The following is a 19,796-nucleotide window of genomic DNA, read 5'->3' on the forward strand; positions in this document are numbered from 1 at the left end:
GATTAGGCTCCTTTCACTGTTTCATGCGTCATAGAGCTAGCGCGCTATTCATCAGGCTTAGTGACAGGTTCTTGAAGCCTTCATTAGCAGCTACATGAGGTCATCCTTGGGGACAGCGGCGGTCCTTTTCTCCTGTCCACCCATCCGGCTCCATTCCACAGTACCTCCTATTACGGTCATTTTCATCTAGCGTAACAATCTCATGCTTTTTAATGAGGGCGCTTTCGAAGACTTATGGTGCAGTCCATGAGCCCTGTTAACCGTACAAGCTTTCCCCTGGTCTGGTGCTCGGCTTATTTAGGGTGTAATGCTTGGAAAATGTGTCTTTGACCTCACCTTGCGAAAAAGAAGAAGTAAGAAATGCGTTGTGTCATGACGCTCTTTGGCCATAGATGCCGTTGCGCCATAAAAATCCATAATCATCATCATCATCATCCTGTTAGCCGTACCTGCTGGTCGAGGGTGTCGAGAAGGGAGGTGAGAGGCTCGTAGGTGTCGCCAATCTTCATGCGCAGGCTACGGCGAACCCTCTGGAAGGCGTCGGCCAACAGGGACATGGGGCCGTCCTCGCTGAGGAGCAGCCGGTGAACGTACTGAAGACCCTTGGTAGCCACGGCCACCTGCCCATTTTGCGAGACACGAGAATGGGGAGAAGCGATTGCTATTGGAACTGCGGTTCCGTCAGTCATACAATGAACACATTAACAGCGTTCTCCCTTCGTTCGAGCCGTACAAGCACAATTTAGTACGGGCTGTACGACGACAGCTTACGTGCGTTAATCGCCTGCGTGGACCAGTTGCTAGTTGTCATGGCGTTTCTACGGTATAGATATATAAAGAGGAGGAGGGAAAGGCAGGGATGTTAACCATAAAGAGGGTTCCGGTTGGCTACCCTGCACTGGGAAAGAGGAATTAAAACGCATACACAATCCCTCTCTTTTTTTTATGGCTTCCCTTACCTAATTTTCAGTTTGTTAGGTCGCCCTAACCTCCTGTAACCTCCTCTGTTACGGAAACAGAGATATACAATTTTTGTTAGGTCATCCCACGCTTGCCATATGCAATCTGCAATTTAAATAGTCACCGCCTGGTTATAGCCAATCCCCCTTGTGGGTATGTGCCATTTTGTGAGGGGAACAACAACAACAAACACTCAGCAATCAGGTTTTACGGGCGTGGCAAAGTTCTAGTCCTTGTACTCGCTGAAATACCACGCACTAACACCAAGGCGTACAGTATTTCTGACGTATTATTGAATGGCAAACGCGAATTAACGTGTGCGTCATACGGTTTTAGCGCAGGTAGTTTGAGCGCTTGAATCGCAGTCATCCAAAACTGTCAGTGCTTCTCTTGAACTATGATTATGTGCATATTTCTATAGGTCAACTCTAATTTCGAACTTATAAGCGCTTCAGACAAGCGTGTAGCTGCCTTCCCTTACTAAAAGGTTCTATAGACAGTCTATAGACTCCTTATAGACTCTATTGCCTTCCTATAGATATTTATTTTTGTCTATACATAGTCCATAGGCTCTCTATAGACAAATGTCTACTAAATGTGTATGGCCACAAATCTATAGATTGTCTATAAACTGCCTACGCAATTTTTATTGCCTATAGACTGTCCTCTGGGGATTGTCTACAGAGAGTATATAGACTTTATAGACAGAAGTCTATGGAAAGTCTCTAGACTGTCCAAAGAAATTTTTTGTAAGGGCTGCACTGACTGCTACTGGAACATCTATAAACACCTATGCTGCTTAAGGTGTAATTATATCCACCTATTTATGTTGTGGGTTTATTCCCCATTTAATGCTCCGAGTGTTGTGCATTGTTATAATTAACGCGAAGTCTACATGATATCATCACGGGCTAGTATTTCATGATTTATGCATACGCACATGAAGGAGAGGAGAGCTGTACGGGCCCTTGACGAACTCAAGGCCGTAGAACAGGCTGCGAGGCACGAAAGAGGTGTTGCCCTTCACCAGGCCGTAGTATCCCTGGAGACCGTAACCAGTCTCCTCTGCGAGAAAGAGCGATGCGAGTAATTTTTTGCACCACAGATCAAATTGCACCACATTCTCTCCCACAATCCACCAGATATTCTTGCTGGTCATCAGCAGCTGCATCGAAACGGCATTATGTGCAGTAATAATTGGTTTTGGGGGAAAGGAAATGGCGCAGTATCTGTCTCATATATCATTGGACACCTGAACCGCGCCGTAAGGGAAGGGATAAAGGAGGGAGTGAAAGAAGAAAGGAAGAAGAGGTGCCGTAGTGGAGGGCTCCGAAAAATTTCGACCGCCTGGGGATCTTTAACGTGCACTGACACCGCACAGTTAGCACACGGGCGCCTTAGCGTTTTTCCTTCATAAAAACGCAGCCGCCGCGGTCGGGTTCGAACCCGGGAACTCCGGATCAGTAGTCGAGCGCCCTAACCACTGAGCCACCGCGGCGGGTCGTTATGTGCAGTACGTTAAAAAAAAACATGCGCTTTCATTTTTTGCCAGGATGAGATTGCGTTAACTCATATTTCTGAGCAGATTATCCTTCTATGTACGTATTTACTTTATTTCGGGAAAATTTCTTATCACGGTGTCGTAACTTTACTGTGTCGCTGTAATGCTCTCCTTCTGAGCACTGTTACGTTTTCGCAACTCAATAGAAACCGAAACACACGTGCTGCAAAAGACTGTCAGCCACAAGACTTACCAGTGTAGGCGGTCAGGTAGTGGAACCTAGAGTACTGGAACCAGCCGTACTTCTTGGGCGTAACAGCAGGCAGCAGCCTCTTCAGGCTGTAGGCTCTGTAAGAATTGCATTTCTCTGCGTCAGCTGTGACCCAACGCTTAATAAGCACAGAGACAAATAGAACATTCTACATTGGTCGCTGTTATGATACTTGCAGCAATTTCTTCTCGCCCTAAAACGCGAGAAGTCGTGTGTGAGGAGACATATGCAGCAAGAGGTGCTCGTCTAGTGTGAAGCAGGCTTCAGGTTCGGGCAGGCAGTCGTCGAAGTCTAGCGTACGTATACAAGAAGCGCTGACGGCATGCTCCATACATCGGCTCTGCTTATGACGGAGCCAACTCGGTCCAGGTAATTTCTTTCCAGCAAAGATCCTGGCTCTTTCGATGCTACCATTGGAGGAACCTAATTGTATGCCAGCCTGGACAAAGACAACGAACTCTTTATACGAAGCAAGGATGACCGATGGTGCCTTAGCAGGTGACGCATTGATTGATTGATTGATTAATCGATTGATTGATTGATTGATTGATTGATTGATTGATTGATTGATTGATTGATTGATTGATTGATTGATTGATTGATTATTGATTTCAAGAGAAGCTAAAAGTATCATGAAGCGTCACAGAGGCAGGTAGACGGATGAGATTGAAAAGTGAAGGGGACAAAGTGGCCTCAGCAAGCGCGGAACAGAGTTAACTGGATGTCAGCGGGATAGGCCTTTGTTCTGCTGATGATAACGATGACTCCACCAGCGCGACCGTCAACGTGCGCTCCCAGAGACCCACTCACGTCGGCCTGAAGCAGGGCAGGGTGTGGTTGGCGAAGGCGAGCAGGGTGTGGTAGGCGAAGGAGGCCACCTGCACGTTCTTCTCACGGGGCAGGTCGAGCACGACGCGCGCAAGCACGGGCTCCGGTGGCTGAGACAGCAGCAGGAGGGGCAGGGCAACGCTACGCAGCTCGTAGTCCTCGTCCTTGTCAAAGTAGAGGGCCTGAAGCACGGGCTGCACCTGTGTAGGGAACCACACGGCGATGAGTTAGAGGGCCCGCTCGTTGTTTTAGAGTTTGCGCCAACTACAGTACCATAAGGTCGAAGCTTCCGCGTTATAAAAACAACTGACCTCAGTCGGGTGTAGCCCTTCTCGTACTTCCCCAGTCTCTGCTCTTCAAGTTCGTTACGCCTATTCTCAGTGAACACCGGTCCGGTGTCTAGTCTACAAGCGCGTCCCCAAACCATACTGGCAGTGCGGATAAAATATTTTTATCACATGCGACATGAGGTGACCCCTATACTAAACATTCTTGATTACTAAAAAAAAAAGAAGCAATGAACTTGGAAGCATCAGCGTAGACCGCGCTGTAGGCTTTATATGTGTACAAGCAGAGTTCACTTAATTCAAATATGCAAAGCTAGTGGAACAGCTGATACAAGATATTCACGAGGAACAACTTCATACTTGCGCGTTTCCCCATGTTACCGTTCTGGCTCTCCCTGGGTAAATAGAGGTTGTCTTTTCGTATCCTAGATTATCACCTCCTCGGCCACACACAAGAATCTGTAGAGCATGCTGCATCCGCTTAGCCGGAGTACACTGTTCATATCCCCAAACATTGTTTGTGTGTCTGTGTGCTTTTAAAAGTCGAGATTCATCCTTGCAGAAAAGGCTAGCACAAGCGCACCAACGTACGTTGAGACTATATCTTTAGGCAAGCAGCCTGTTAGCCTGTGCATCTTGTATGTTTGTCTCCAATGTTGGCCTTTGTGCCTAAATGTCCCAGCCAAGGTGCACTGTAGCATCGCAGCTGGCTATAGTGCTAGTCACGGCCCTGTGTCAGGAAGTTTTTTTGCGCGCGCGAACTTGCTGAAGAGTTCCCGCTTCAGCGAAGTAAATTGATTGATTTATTTATTTATTGGTTGATTGATTGATTGATTGATTGATTCATGCATTCATTCATTCATTGATTGATTGATTGATTGATTGATTGATTGATTGATTGATTGGTTGATTGATTGATTGATTGATTGATTGATTGATTGATTGATTGATTGATTGATTGATTGATTGATTGATACTAGGCACAGTGCTGTAACAAAAAAACTAAATCGCGACTCACAAGGGCGGGGTAGTGGAACACGCTGTGCTTGAGCGATTGCAGCGTGACGAGACGCAGGTACTGGCAGGCCTCAGACTCGTCCTCGGTGTCCAGGGTCAGCTTGCAGAGCGGGTGCTTGCCGAGGACCAGAGGAAGGAGGGTCTTAAGGGCAAGCGGGTGCTTGAGCTTGCTCAGAGTGTGCTGCAGGACGGTCACCACGTGGAACTCCTTGGCCTGTTCGAACTTCTCAACGACGGCCTGAAAGATGGAAGGGTCGCAAGCGCATCATTGTGAGAACAGAAGCAACCGCTCTCGTAAAGTCCACACTGGAGAACTTATACAGGTCACCCGGCCGTTGTGTCATTTACTTCTGTTTTGTAATAAAATCCGGTTTATTGATTGTGCCACAAATTTCAAAATTCAACGAAATTTATATCTTCTGTTACCTAACCCGATTCCGCATATAAGATAAATTTGGTGCAAACTGTCGTGATTTCAAGCATTCGCAAACAGCTTGAGAACTTAGTGAAGGCATTACTCAGCGGCAAGGAGACCCATCAGTTTGAATGTTTTTTTTTTATTATAGATACCTCAAGGGCCCTTGAGGGCTTTACATGAGGGCTTCACAATATTTAATTTTAGAAAGCAGAAACAAAGCAAAACTAAATTTACTGGTTTTTCATCTGTTTAACGTGGCTTAGTGCGAAGAGGTAGCACTCTTCAGAAGATCGATCAGCTTCATACTGTAGGTTTAAAACAAGTTTTGGCTCCAGTTCGCAAATCTGGCGTGTCTGCTTCCGCAAAGGTCACGTAGACACCTTTTTAGAAGCAATTTGTTTTTTTTTTTTCAGAAAGAAGCTTGAACAGGAAATTCTTGCGCACCAGAATCATTCACGCTTCAATATCTCACAACTCAGCAGTCCAAGAGAGTAAATCCTGGCTTGACACTCTGAGTGCTTCAAAAATTCATTCATTTCTTCTTACCTTGACATACTTCTCGTAGTCCTCCAGAGTGCAGGAAAGGTTGGTGTCGTACTGGGGCAGGAGGTCCTTGTGCTCAGTGACCTCTTCATCGTACACCTCCTCTGAGGATTGGTGGTGGGAGCGGATCTTCTTGATGTTCTTGAGCATGGCGTTCTTCTTGAACTCCGTGGTGGTCGGCAGTGTGACGTGGGAGGTGCAGTGCTTGCTGACGGCCTTGGCGAGGGCCAGGCAGGAAGAGGAGAAGAGAAGACGCTTCTCGACGAACCTCTCGCTCAGACAGAGATCCTGCAATGTGGACAGCAAAGGTTTCCATTGTAAAACAAGACAAAACTCGTGCATATCTGGCTAAGGCATGCAGCCCAACCAAGAGCTGTAAACATGAAGCAAGTGTTTTCGTCGTCGCCTGAAGGAATACGCCCTAAGCATTTTTTTTCACTAGTTTAACAGCAGAAGGTATTTTTTCGCTTATTCTCTTGCACATAAAGCGACGTTGTAAGCGCACGTAGAGCAGGTCAGATTCCTGTCCCCCTCCGAAACATACCCAGCAATTTTGGACAAAAGCATTTTTGAGCGGGAAACTGTTTATGAACGCAATTTTTTTCATATAACCTAAGATTTCACTATAACAAGCAATATATCTGCAGATCACCCGAGGGCAGTCTTGTATTTTGTTTGCTGTTAATGTTTTGCTATCGTCAAAAAGCGTTGCCCATTGGTTTTCAATGGCAGCCTTAACTGCTCGATGCGATAGATGGAATCACTTTAAACAAAAGATATGCTAAACATCGGAAGAATGGGCCATTGCCTTTATTATATCGATAAGAGTGTCTTACAATTTTAATATTTTCAGAATTTTTGCACGAGAAAGCTGAACATGTGACTTATTGATGCAAGTACATATGACGTACCTTTTGTTATGAGTGCTGCTCTCTCACAAACTAAACAAACTAAAATTATGTTGGCGCTAAAACTCCTGCCTTGGATTTCGATGGATTACTTGCGGCAACAAAGTGGCATTGTATGCCTCCTTTCTTTACTGCCCCGTTTTCGCGTTCCTGTAATCTTCAGCCAAACCACATCAATTCATAACGATCGTAAGCCTGAACCAGGTAAGGTTTATTTCACCACCTTTTATTACCGCTAGAGTCAGCAATATTACTTCTTTCCTTGGTAGCTTTTCAGCACTTCACACTTGAGGCAATACTGAATCGATTGGCGACGAAAGTTAGATGTTATTTGTGGTGACGAGGCTTTCTGCGATTTGCCTCACGAACGCCAGGAAATCTCGAAATATATTATTAAGGAGCAATAGCAGAGTCAGTAAAATCTTTTTAGGGCAGCTCGCTTACCAGAAGCTTGTCAAGAACGTAGGGAGTGGGCTTGACAAGCGAGGTCTGGAGAGTGGTCAACACGTGCACGCCTTCCACAAGCGTCAGCTTCTCCTCCTCAAGCAGGGTCAGGACAGTCTTGGCAGTGGCTTCAGTGCCACCCAAGCTGAGGGCGTCCAGAAGCAGCTTCCTGCAGCGGGAAGAATTGGGGTATTCATGAATGCCAAAATTCTTTCTTAGAAAGATTAGACTCTTGTTTTAGGCTTGTACGGCTCATCCAGGGTAAAGCTCAGAAATAAGTGATTTGCTCTCATTTAATTGTTCGACTATCGCGGCCACTCCCAAATCACATTGGCTGATCTAGGGCAGCTTGGAAGCAAGCTAACATGCTTGCCGTTATAATGGCGTATTTGCATTAAGAGTGTTAAGCTTCCTAAGGTGAATGAGTGCCTTTCATTAAATTTTCTTCGAGTAATTGCCTCATTCACCTAATTTTCTGCTTGTTTTACTTTTGCGTGAGTTGTCATTTCACCATTCTGACTTCCAAGTCCTTCGCTCTTCGCTCTAGGCAAAGCGGTGATGCCTCCGAGGGCCACGCCTTCTTCAGGCCTACTCCTACTTCGACATCCGGAATAGTAGAAATGAATACAATTAGAGCACCGTGTGCGTGTGGATACAAGTATTCCCGATATCTAGCCACTATTGTAGAGGCCTTGTTAATCGCTTTTTATCCGGTCGCGAACACGTTTAAGTGAAATGTTAGGCAGTTTCGTTGAATAAAACTGTTCTTTTTTTTCAATTTCCTAGTTGGCACTGACCTCTCCAGGTACTCCTTCTCGCTGACGTAGTGGACCTTCTCAAGGGGCACCACAGTCTTGAGGAGCTCCGTGAGGTCTTCCTCAGTCAGAGCGTTCACCACGGTCAGAAGCTGGACGACCAGGTCGGCGTAGTCATCCTTCACCTCCAGGTCGTCGAGGGCGACCAGTTCAGCCAGCCTGGAAACCAGGACACGCACGGCGACCGTGGCCTCCTTGCGGTCAACGGGGCCATACAGGCTCAGGTGCTCCAGCTCCAGGGCGGGTGCATGGTGCACGTAGTGCTGCTCGGGGTAGGCGTAGGTGAGGTTGGTGTAGGTCTTGACGGGAAGAACGGTCTCCTCGAAGAGGCTGGTTGCAGGCGTCTTGAACAGGTACTCCAGGTGCAGGCTGGTGACATGCCGCAGAAGAAAAGAGAAAATAAGCATTCATGAAACTTCCAGCAAATCAATATTTTGTGAAGCCTCCTTCACCCACCGCGGTGGCTCAGTGGTTAGGGCGCTCGGCTACTGATCCGGAGTTCCCGGGTTCGAACCCGACCGCGGCGGCTGCGTTTTTATGGAGGCAAAACGCAAAGGCGCCCGTGTGCTGTGCGATGTCAGTGCACGTTAAGGATCCCCAGGTAGTCGAAATTATTCCGGAGCCCACCACTACGGCACCTCTTTCTTCTGTTCTTCTTTCACCCCCTCCTTTATCCCTTCCCTCACGGCGCGGTTCAGGTGTCCGCCGATATATGAGGCAGATACTGCACCATTTCCTTTCTCCAAAAACCAATTATTATTATTATTATTATTATTATTATTATTATTATTATTAAGCATCCATTTGATCTTTCTACTTCGGAGCCACTTTCCTTGTCCAAGTTTACCACGTGACTTCAAAATTAAATCGTTCTAAGGATATATATATATATATATATATATATATATATATATATATATATATATATATATATATATATATATATATATATATATATATATATATATATATATATATATATATATATATATATATGGCCGTGATTTTGTCTCGACGAGTTCAGAGCAGCTGCGAGTTTTTAGCAGCGCCATCTTATATAGCTAACAGCGAATCAATAGTACTTGAAACAGGAATTTAAATCCGCACTTTGTTCACGCTTAACCTTCTTTATGGCGTCTTTTGTGTACCCAAATTCAAAAATAATATCAACAATCAGCCTCGCTTGAGGAACGCAATTAAGGCTGTTTAAAAATTACCAATCATGTTGGCGAGGGATGGTGCGCAGTGTACGCCTCATGAAAACCTGCAGACTAAAGATACGCTCGATTTTATATAACTGGTTTAAGAATCAATGTGCATTGAAGTGACATTTCAGTTAAACTAGCAGTTAGCCTTGTTATAGTTTACCTGCAGGTACTGTTTAGAGTTCTTTTACTCACACAGAGGTGGCGACGAGCTGCTGCTTTCCGGAGACGAGCACCTTCTTGTCAACAGCCTGCACGCTCTCCAGCAGACCATATTCTCCATAGAGGCTCACGTTGTACTTCACGGTGAGGAAGGAGTCACCCAGGTCGTTCTTCTGCAGGGCCCAACGGGGAAGAAAACCACTACGTTAGGCGCAGCACGACTACCTGGCCTCAGATCAGAATGCACACTACGGCAGAAACCATCCCTGCTCCAGGGTTACTATGTGTCGTCGCTCTCTGCGTTGATTCCCTTTCTTATGTGTCTTATGTTTTCTTATGTTTATGTTTTACCTTTCTGACGTTTTATGTATTAAGGCGAAAGCCTTTATAGGCTAATCGTTCTGCACAGGAATTGTGCGTCCTCGAAAAGTGTCCACTCCGCCTGTCAATGAAATAAAATGAATGGAAAAGCAATTTAGACGAGGATGGGATTCGAACCCACGCGGCCAGAGCCGAATGGATTAGCAGTCCATCGCCGTAACTTAGAAGGACTTGATTGTAGGCCAGTTGGTAGGACATCGTGAGGAGCAAAACCGCGAAACAAGGCGGGACTGGACAGGGCCCGCCCTGTGCTGTCGCCTACCTCAGTCCCGTCTTGTTTTGCGGATTTGCTCCTCACATCGCCTTAACCACTCGGCCACCTAGTCCGACGGGACGAGTGTGTTTTAAAAGGCATATGTCGTGACTCCAAATCGGATAAGGCGAACAAATCGGATATAACGAATCTGTAGTATGTCGTAACGTGAAACCGATAATGATTCGAGAAGCGTGAGCCGATCGTGTTGAGCTGGAGAGCTCAACAGGACGACACAAAGGCTTTCGCCTTGATGCACGTAAAATGACCTAAGTGCTCTCCTGAATTTATATAGCTGTTTCTAACCAACAGACTCTATACCGGGTGATGATGTCTGTGTACTTAAAAGAGAGTTAGGTCGCCGGCCAAATGATCATCACGTCTTTGTGTCCGCACTCTTTGAGAATGGCATTAAAAGACATTGAACGCTCCGGGTGAAACGCACCTCGAAAGTCTCCTTCGGGCATCCAGCGCCGTAGGGGTCCACGTACTGAGAATACTCGGGCTCGACGGTGTCGAGGACCTGGACGGGCTTGTGGACGGGGCAGGTCTGCGGGCATCCGTGGTAGTTGTAGTCGGCGTGGTGGAACACGGCGGTGTGGCCCAGGCACCTGTGGTAGTTCTTGGTCTTGGTCAGGTTCAGCACACTTTCATCGTGCACGTCGGACAGCACGTGGTACGTGGTCTCGCAGTTGCCGACCAGGTCGTGCTGAATAGAGGGACGGGTACAAATTCAATTCAATTCAATTTTATTCAACATCTTGAGGATGTTGGGTGCGCCGACAAAAAGCCAGACAGAAGGCTTGACAGGGGTCAACGCACCCTACAATGACTTGACAGCAGCATCAGATTACATTACTAACAGGATCACTACGTGAGTATGGAAATAAAATAAAATAAAACGGCAAGTAAGCACACAGGAAAGAAAATACAAAATAATAGGGGCCAATCTCAGTTGCACGAAGTGATGACAGGTACCCTAAGTGCACATCAATTTAGATGCCTTATTTAACGAGCACGGAAGAGTGTATGAAAGCATTTGGCGACCATAATTTGTTCGAGTTTTCGGCTCGAAACGTGTGAAACCAGTACGGGCGGCATACTTCAGTTTTTTACTTCGGTGTCATTGCGCTACCTGTTGTGACATGTACTTCTATTTTACGGGTCGCCATTTTGATTTTCCTGTTGCTATTACAAGTGCGTGCTCAGGGCTGAAAGAAGCGGCCATTTCCAGGAGCTTAACAGATATCGTGAATTTCAAGGGGAATACGTTGGACAACGGAACTTTTTTGCAGTCTAGCGCCGCACAATGTAAAGGACACACAGAGAACGTGTCGAACTAACTCGACAGCTCAGATTCCACTCGAAAGAGTGCATTGTCATTATGTATAGTGAATCCTCTCCTCGTGCCATTGCGTCTAAAGCGCAGGGCCCTCGGTGCACCTACATCGTTACAACCCCTTTTTGATTTGTGCCCTGCCATTTTGCTGACATCAAGTAGAAGTTTCTCACTGCCGTGCAGACAAGCCATAAAAAGCCGGAGCAAGCCCCAAATTCTTGCTTTCAGTAATGCCCGTCATACGGCATACTATCAGGGCTCAACACCTACGGCTGCCTTGAATCTCAGCTATGCGGGCACGAAAACCCGTCCGCGGTTCGTACTGTGGTGATGAAAAATCTCAGCGGCCACTCACCTCGAAGACCTTGTACACAACGACTTCGTCCTCAGGGGTAACAGGGGTCACCTTGCTGAAGGGGACGGTGTGGCTGAGCGGCTCGCTGAACGACAGCACGGTGGCGACGCCACGGTACAGGTTCACCACTGGCTCGGGAACGTCGACGGGAACCTCCAGGCTCACCACCTGTGCCGATGGCGAAAACATTTTATTAATAGCTATTCGAATGACAGTTCCGGGCACTTTCCTCCTGTCTTCCAAAAGGCGTTCAGCACGCATTTCGCGAAACCATGGAGAAATAGCCCAATGCAGAGGTTTCCGCTATTTGTTGAAGAAGGATTTCCTTGCGCATACGATTATTTTCTTGCCTTTCTGGTGAACAGCTTAGTATCTACTTAAACCTTTAAAGCTTTGACTATTGCAGTGCTAAAGAACGCGCTTCGTGATTCATCGTTGTTAGCTACCATTCGGCTGTGTATGTCTAGACAGGTGCATTACTATCCGACGACTCCAATTTTCTCGTTGCAGACATTAAATCATGTAGTTGCATGTAAATACACTGGCAATTATAGCTAGGAGAGCGAAAAATAGCCTGCGGGAGCGCTCTCGTGAATATTTCGCGCGCCTATTTAGATAGAGTTGAAGGTTTCAAGTATTTGACGCTATTTAAAGCCCTGTCAGTTGCTAGACCAGCGTTGTCCTGTGTTCTCCTGGTGTCTCGTGCATTCGCTGGTGAAGTTAAGCCTGAAAACCCTATTCATTCCGAAAACCCTATTTATGACGAAAATATATTTTTTCTTAATATTTTATGCCGCCTTCTCTCACCCTCAGTTAGCTATAACGCCACGCCCTGCACAAAGTTCTGCGTCGGCGCGTTTTAATAGAATGGAAAAGGCATCCGCTTAAACAAAATGGATGTCCCGTTCTGTTTTTCTGTTTTTTTTCGAAAACATGTTTTAATGAAGTGTCGGAGGACTATCACTTACATATCGGTACAGTTAGCGAGGTCCGGTTCAATGGGCCAAATGCTGCCCCTTCCTCGAGGATTACTATCCGCCTCCAGTATTTTCACGCAACTGCGCTCATACATAAATCGCTATATCGTTCGTCAAGAATTCACAGTACTGCCTTCCGATTCACTTCAGCGTTTCAGTTGCAAGAGCAACCGAGCTACTTGGAAACCTTAGCCAAACACACAAACTACCATGGACACCTGGTCACGAAGGACTAGCTGGCAATGAGGTAGCCAACGATCTAGCCTGAGATTTACCCAACAGGGCGGATCCTCATCCCTACCCCACGCCCATGCCTAGCACCTATGGTGACAGATTAGAACATATTAGGCTGGAGCGCAGAAAATACCCACCCCCTCACAAAAAACTCGACTCCTCGGAAGCCATAGACTGGAGGAAAATTCAAACCAACACTTTAACTAACCTGTTCATCCTACACAAGATTAGCCCCACTCAATATCAGAATACATGCCATTGGTGTGGAGCTTGCCCTACGCTCTACCACATATCGTGGGAATGCACAACGAAACCAAAACACTTCACTGTGTCCAACCCGACATATGAGCAATGGGAGGTGGCCCTGACCAGCGGGGCCCTGGATCAGCACCTAAAGTTGGTTCAGCAAGTCCGTCAGTCAGCGAAAGCCAGTGGCGCCTTGGACTAGGGGTGCCACCCAAGTTGCTCGAGCAACCTTCCCGAATTACAATAAATGTTTTATCTCTCTATGCAGTTACTCAATGGCATTTTTATTTATGTGTACCAAACAATTGCAGTTTTGTACTTTGTACGTGCATATGCATTAGAAAGAGATGCATAAGAAACCCTTGACCTGAAGCCTAACACTCCGTAACCGTTACGGCCGTCACTTGTCGCACCCAAGTCCCCGCTCCATGAGGCCTCATCTCACCTTGAGCTCCTCGACCAGGAAGACGACCGGCTTCTCCAGGTGGTGCAGGTAGTGCTCCAGGGGCGAGTGGTAGAGCCCGGGCACTGGTGCAGTGTGGTCGTGCACCTCCTTGTCGTACACCGCACTGGTGACGTTCAGGAGCTGCACAGAGGGCGGAATACGATGATCGCTTATGCACAAAGTACAGGCGCGGAGTGTTGCTGGGACCTGATTGCTCCTTGAAGCCCACTCAGTGAGCCGGGCGTGGACGACCTATCGGTGTGCTGTACTGATAATGCACGGATTTCGTCAAGGGGCAGCGTATTTTCGAGACGCGCTCTTATGTGTCTCGCGTTCCGGTTGCTCCAAATCTTATATATATGAAGGCAACGTTTTTCTAAGAATAGAGCGCCTGTCCTTATCACGATGCATAGTAGAAGCAGGGTAGTGTAGCGATAGCTTTGTTAACCGTATGTCACCTTTGTTCGCTTTATGCATCGTCCTTGGAGATAGCAAATACAATCCCGCGCTATCGCCTCGATCTGACTGCTTACCACGGGGAACAGAGAGAATAAATGGGCAAAACCAAAAATAGTTGAACAAAGAAAGGGAATCGTTATTTATAGCGGCCCAGGAGGGCAGCCCACAAGGTGGGGAACTATGTATCCCTTACAAAAATTTCTTTAGACAGTCTATTGACTGTCCATTGACTTCTGTCTATAAAGTCTATAGACTCTCTACAGAAAAACCCTAGAGAACTGTCTGTAGTCAATACAAATCCTATAGACAGTCTATAGACAATCTTTATATTTATGGCCATACACTTTTAGTAGACTTTTGGATATAGATACCCTATAGACGATGAATAGACAAGAAGATATATCTATAGGAAGTCAATAGAGTCAATAGACCATTTTTGTAAGGTCTATTTTTATAAAATGGTCTATAGACGATTTTTATAAGCGCTGAGCCGTTATTCATCATTCCTAAGGACAATAAGGACCACAGAGTCCATATATGATTCTCATCAGTATAGATGCTAGAGATTAAATTTATCCCGACGCGGGTTATCCTGAACCTGTTTACTATTCAGCTGCCCAGTAACGGGAGTCACGTGAGACGAGAGGGTGAAGCCTTTCTTACCCTCACGAGGAGCTTGGCGGTCTTCGCAGTGGGCTCGGCCTCGGCGACGGTGACCTTGAGGTAGCCGTACAATTCCTCGCCGGTAGCGTGCGACGCCTTGTGCGGCACGCTCAGGGAGACGGCGGTGCGGTACTTGTACGTGTATTCCTGACCCGTTTCGAACACTGCGCCGGACAGAACAACGTCAGTGCCGCAAGGGCAGCTCGTGGAATCAGCTCTCGGGAGCTCAACGTAGCGCAAGCATTAACTGCTTAAGATGCGTAGGCTCTGCGCTGCTTGCACGGTCAGGCCACGACTCTTTCAGGATATTTCAAGTAGACATACAACTACACCTATGAGAAGAGATCGCGAATTTCTTAAAACATCGGTACAATATTTGAAGATATATTCCAGATTGTAAGTCCATCCGTAGACAAGTGCACATAGAAGCAAAAGATTACAGTCACTGACCAAGTCAAACTAAAACCAAATTGACGTTTCGGAACCCGTACGGGATCCCTGTTCACACTGAGGCTAAAATGGCAGTGGTCTAAACTTGAATACGCAGAATATGACGTAATGACATACAGTCATTACGTCATATTCTGCGTATTTAAGCTTCGACCACTGCCATTTTAACCTCAGTGTGAACAAGGATCCTGTACGGGTTTCGAAACGTCAATTTGTTTTTAGCTTGACTTGGTCAGTGACTGTAATCTTTTGCTTCTACTAATGCCTGACCAGACGAACTTTCGTCGAACCCTTGACTATACAAGTGTGCGTAATGAGCGTTATATAGCACTTTGCCAGCGTGTGGTATGGTAAACTGCAATATTTATTTGTTTACTCATTTGCAAGAATAAAGGAGTGTCAAGGCGTGTGTCTCAAGATGAGGCATCCTGCGTTCACGCTTGATGCCATTCACGCTCAGCGTGAATTGCATTAAAGTGCTGTGTGGGGTTTTTCCTAATAACTTTTTTAACGTGGCACTGTGCCATGTGTACCTTGAAAATTTTCTTCTGATGCAGCGGAATCAACAAAAATAATGTGAATTGTTGAGAAAAATTTGCTTTGGGCGGAGAAAAGGTACGGGCGCCGGTTAATAGAAAAAAACTTTTAGAGACGCCATAGATTTGAATAATCTGAGTGGACGCCAGACCCGTGTGAAGATTCATTAACAATTTTCTAACGTAATCTCAACCAACTCTCTTGGTCGCTTATCTGAACGAGTAGTACGTACGTACGTACAAATGTGTATGTACATATTCGCACTTTGTCGCTAAAACTTCAGGGGAATTGTAGCTTAATAAAGCTTAAACATCTTGAAGCAGTTTTCTCACGCTATGACGGATTCTTCGTCAGCTGATTCACTCATAACATTGATTCCTGGCTCTTCGCGACAAGGTCTTCAGTATTAAAAATGCATCAATCTTGCCGCACTTTCCGCTTTATGCGGGAAAGCTGCACGTCAAGAAAAATTCGGGGGGGGGGGGGGCACTTTGTTGACCTCATGTGCGATGAGGCGAACTCCTTTAGCGCGGTGTTGCTGCTTGTGTCACTGATGTGTTGTTGATTAAGTGCACGATTGTTTGCGAACCTTAATTTCTGGAGGCACTGGAGGGTGTTTGGGAGGCATCCGCCTGATTCGACGCCTTTCCGCAAACACTCTCAAGCGTCCTAGACAAGGAGAACTGCATATACGTTGGCAGGAAATAGCGTAGTCGTTAGCACGCTCGGCTGCGGAACGGAAGGATAGTGGTTCGAATCACGCAGTGCATAAAGATCTTTTTCTTATCGAGTTGACGTCATTTGATTGACAGCTATAGCGTGACAAATTTCGCGGACGGACGGACAACGTTGAGCCATTAAAGGCTTTCGCCTTAATACTCACCAAGCTTAGGGAGGGTGTGGGGCAAACCGTACGCAGCTGCAAGAAAAGAGAGAACAACATGTTAGTGCGCATCTTAACTTTAATTAGCACCGCTAAAGCATGTAAGACTGCAAAGATTGAAACAAAATCGCTCGCCTTGTCCTAAAGTATTGTCATTGTTTTTTTCTTTAAGTTAGCGTTATGTTCTCAATTTCCAAAAAAAGAAGCTTCTCCCGCAATTGTTTCTAGGTTGGAAAGTATAAACGCAAGCCAGTTGGCGCTAGCCGCCGTAAACGCTTTGCATTAGGCAGCCGGAGCTATGGAAACACCAAACTATGCAGCCCACAAATGAACTTTACCAAACCGTTCCCCACACGTTTATGACAAAGACGCAAATTACGCTGGTGCAAAAAGTAGCTGAAAAAAAGGAAATCCTACTAATCAGCCGATGATGTCAGTGCCGGAGTTTCCCTTCTGGTTTTGCAGTTCGAGCGCTAAAAGCTACCACTTTGTAATATCTTTATATCGGTTCACTCACGATGCTTATCACTGCTGCCTGAGCATCCCACTTGAACGGATCCTCTTCTACCGTATCTTGAAGGAGATGCTCATGCATAATCACCCGACTTATCGTGCCTAATAGCGTCGCTTGCGACCGCTGCCTCTGCCTTATGCAAGTGCACAGGAGAGCTTCGAGACATCCACACGGACAAAGTGTGCCCTCGCAACCGTTACCTTCGTTGCTTTTACACTGCTGGCACGTTTAGGAACATTGAGCAAGAATTAGAAAGTGTGAAGCCTAATTGCTGATCTCAGATCAGATCACGTGCTCATGATGCTGAAGGGGCGGGCTCCAAGACAGGCTCAACTTCGAGAGCGGTTCAATTTAGTTTATAATACTTTCCCTTCCCTGTGCAGCAACGTTCCTTTCAACGAGATAAAGTAAGTGTGTTCATAATCGTTCCAGCGATCCAATATTGCTCGAATTTGTTTCGGCCAGATGCCCTGCCTGGTCTCAGACGTTCTAGTAGGACATAATACCCGCCTGGTCCTGCCGTTATTTATAGAAAAGTTATACACCACTGCCATTGACGCATTTGCCCGCTATTGTCTTGGAACGGCCTCTCTTGTAATCCTATCCGAAATGTTTTTATACTTCGCTGGCCTTGCAAAACCTCTGTAACTTTCAAATGCACTATTTAGAAACACATTTTACTCTTTGATTAAAATATGCCCTTTTAGTTGCCTCGTTTGAAATGGTGTTCTTTTTTGGAATGGTTAAATCCTCGACTGCAAACCGGACTCTATTCTTTCTTTCTTAAGCTGTTTGTGACTCCGCGATCTTCTTCAGCCATCCCTACGTAACGAAGCCTTCAGTAAAGCATTTCTTTTCTAACATCACCTCCAGAAGATTTACTGCATTTTAAATCTGTTCAGTCTTTGTACCATTTACACTTCTAGTCTTAGCGGCAGCAGCCTACGGCTCACTAGCACGCGCGGCAACGTAAATCCGAAGTCCGGCTGCGGCGCATCCTGGACATCGCCCGCGCTCGCACTGGGTGCTCCTAGAGGTCGTCTTCACTCACCGACAGCCGCGACGAGCAAACCGAGGGCTACGACGACCCTCATGGTGACGAAGCACAAACTCCCCTGGGCCGGGAAATACAGTGCTGTGCGTGGACCTGCCGATACCCGTAGTCCGACTGGCCTGCCCTGGCACGGGTCTCGCGGTCCCTTATATGGCGTACGCCCAGGGGACTGCCCAGCCAGCGCTGGCTAAGCATCGCGCGGAGCTGGCCCTTGCAGAAAACGCAAGGCGAGGGGCGAGAAAAACACCGCAAGGACCACGGCGGGGACGGCAGGGTTCTTGGGAAAAAAAGAGAGAGAGTGCAGGGCTGGCCACAGCACAGGCCAGCAGTCTTGGCCGCGGGCTCTCTAATCATCGCCAACGCGAGCGACCGCTCGAGATGTTGCCGTGCTTCGGCCACAGCAGATAAGCATCGTTTCGCGTGGGGGTCCCAAGCAGGCTCTTTGCCTTCGGCTACCTGACTACGATCGGCCAGCGTGAAAGAGGCCCCAAGAAAGCGCGAGTTTACGGTTTGATGTGAAGACCATACCCTTATTTCATAAGTCTATTGCTTTCCCTGGCTATCCGTCCGGTTATTCCATGATTGCAACTGATGCGATGAGACGCGGCGGCCGGCAAACGTTCACTGAACGACCTTGACGATAGCGAGCTTGTCTAATTTCGCAGGAAGTTTAGAAAGCCATCAGTATTTACTCATAAAAGTGGCACCAGTGGTATAAGACATGCCACTGCGGGGTAAAGAAATACACCTGCTTAGGGCAGGTAGTGACCGCTGATCCGCATAAGAAGAGAGAAATAACTAGAAGAATAAGAATCGGGTGTAGCACATATGGTAGGTTCTCTGAGATCATAAATGGCAGTTTACCAATATCCCTCCGAAGAAAAGTGTAGAACAGCTGTATGTTACCGGTACTCACCTACGAAGCGGAAACGTGGAGGGTGGAGGCTAACGAAAAGGGTTCAGCTTAAGTTAAGGACAACGCAGCGAGCTATGGAAAGAAAAATGATAGGTGCAACGTTAAGATACCAGAAGCCGACAGACTGCGTGAGGGGACGAACGCGGGTTAATGACATCCTAGTCGAAATCAAGAGGAAGAAATGGGCTCGGGCAGGGCATGTAACACGAAGACAAGATAACCGCTGGTCATCAAGGGTAACGGAGTGGACTCCAAGAGAAGGCAAGCGTAGCAGGGAACGGCAGAAAGTTAGGTGGGCGGATGAGATTAAGAAGTTTGCGGGCATACTGTGGGTGCAGCTGGCAAAGGACAGGGTTAGTTGGAGAGACATGGGAGAGGCCTTTGCCCTGCAATGGGCGTAGTCGGGTGGATGGCGATGATGATGATGACAGTGGGCTACGCCGGTTGGCTTCGACCTGCTTGAATGACCTCAAGCGCGCAATATCTTTGTTAGATGGTAGAACTACCTTCCACGTATACCATCGAATTATAGCGGACACTGCAGTGCGGTACGTAAGCAAATAACAACAGCACCAGTTCACCAGTAGTCAAGCCCACTCTTTTGTGCTCAGACGATGATGTTGTTCAAGTAGCAAGGCACTCTAATTGTAGTTACTTCCAAAGGCATCCGTTAGATGCCGCTGAATATTTGGTCACCGCGTCGAAGGTAGGTACAAGATACCACACTTTGC

The 19,796-nt window shown here is 46.8% G+C and overlaps 1 protein-coding gene across 1 annotated transcript in view; it reads right to left on the bottom strand.

Annotated features, from left to right (window-relative positions):
* LOC144111447 (uncharacterized) overlaps positions 1–18,303 on the bottom strand; it is a 32,852-nt gene extending 14,549 nt beyond the window's left edge. The window contains exons 1-15 of the mRNA XM_077644751.1: positions 18,147–18,303; positions 16,582–16,617; positions 14,712–14,875; positions 13,590–13,730; positions 11,688–11,855; positions 10,439–10,702; positions 9,393–9,532; positions 7,975–8,361; positions 7,178–7,346; positions 5,829–6,113; positions 4,866–5,102; positions 3,543–3,760; positions 2,715–2,809; positions 1,901–2,025; positions 450–620 (exon numbers count right to left, since the gene is read on the bottom strand). Coding sequence (XP_077500877.1) covers positions 450–620; positions 1,901–2,025; positions 2,715–2,809; positions 3,543–3,760; positions 4,866–5,102; positions 5,829–6,113; positions 7,178–7,346; positions 7,975–8,361; positions 9,393–9,532; positions 10,439–10,702; positions 11,688–11,855; positions 13,590–13,730; positions 14,712–14,875; positions 16,582–16,617; positions 18,147–18,189 — 2,643 coding nt within the window. The 5' untranslated portion in view covers positions 18,190–18,303. The remainder of the gene's footprint in view (positions 1–449; positions 621–1,900; positions 2,026–2,714; positions 2,810–3,542; positions 3,761–4,865; positions 5,103–5,828; positions 6,114–7,177; positions 7,347–7,974; positions 8,362–9,392; positions 9,533–10,438; positions 10,703–11,687; positions 11,856–13,589; positions 13,731–14,711; positions 14,876–16,581; positions 16,618–18,146) is intronic.
* Between the last annotated feature and the right edge of the window lie 1,493 nt (positions 18,304–19,796).

Source organism: Amblyomma americanum, chromosome 11 (assembly GCF_052857255.1).
Source record: "Amblyomma americanum isolate KBUSLIRL-KWMA chromosome 11, ASM5285725v1, whole genome shotgun sequence".
NCBI classification, from domain to species: domain Eukaryota; kingdom Metazoa; phylum Arthropoda; class Arachnida; order Ixodida; family Ixodidae; genus Amblyomma; species Amblyomma americanum.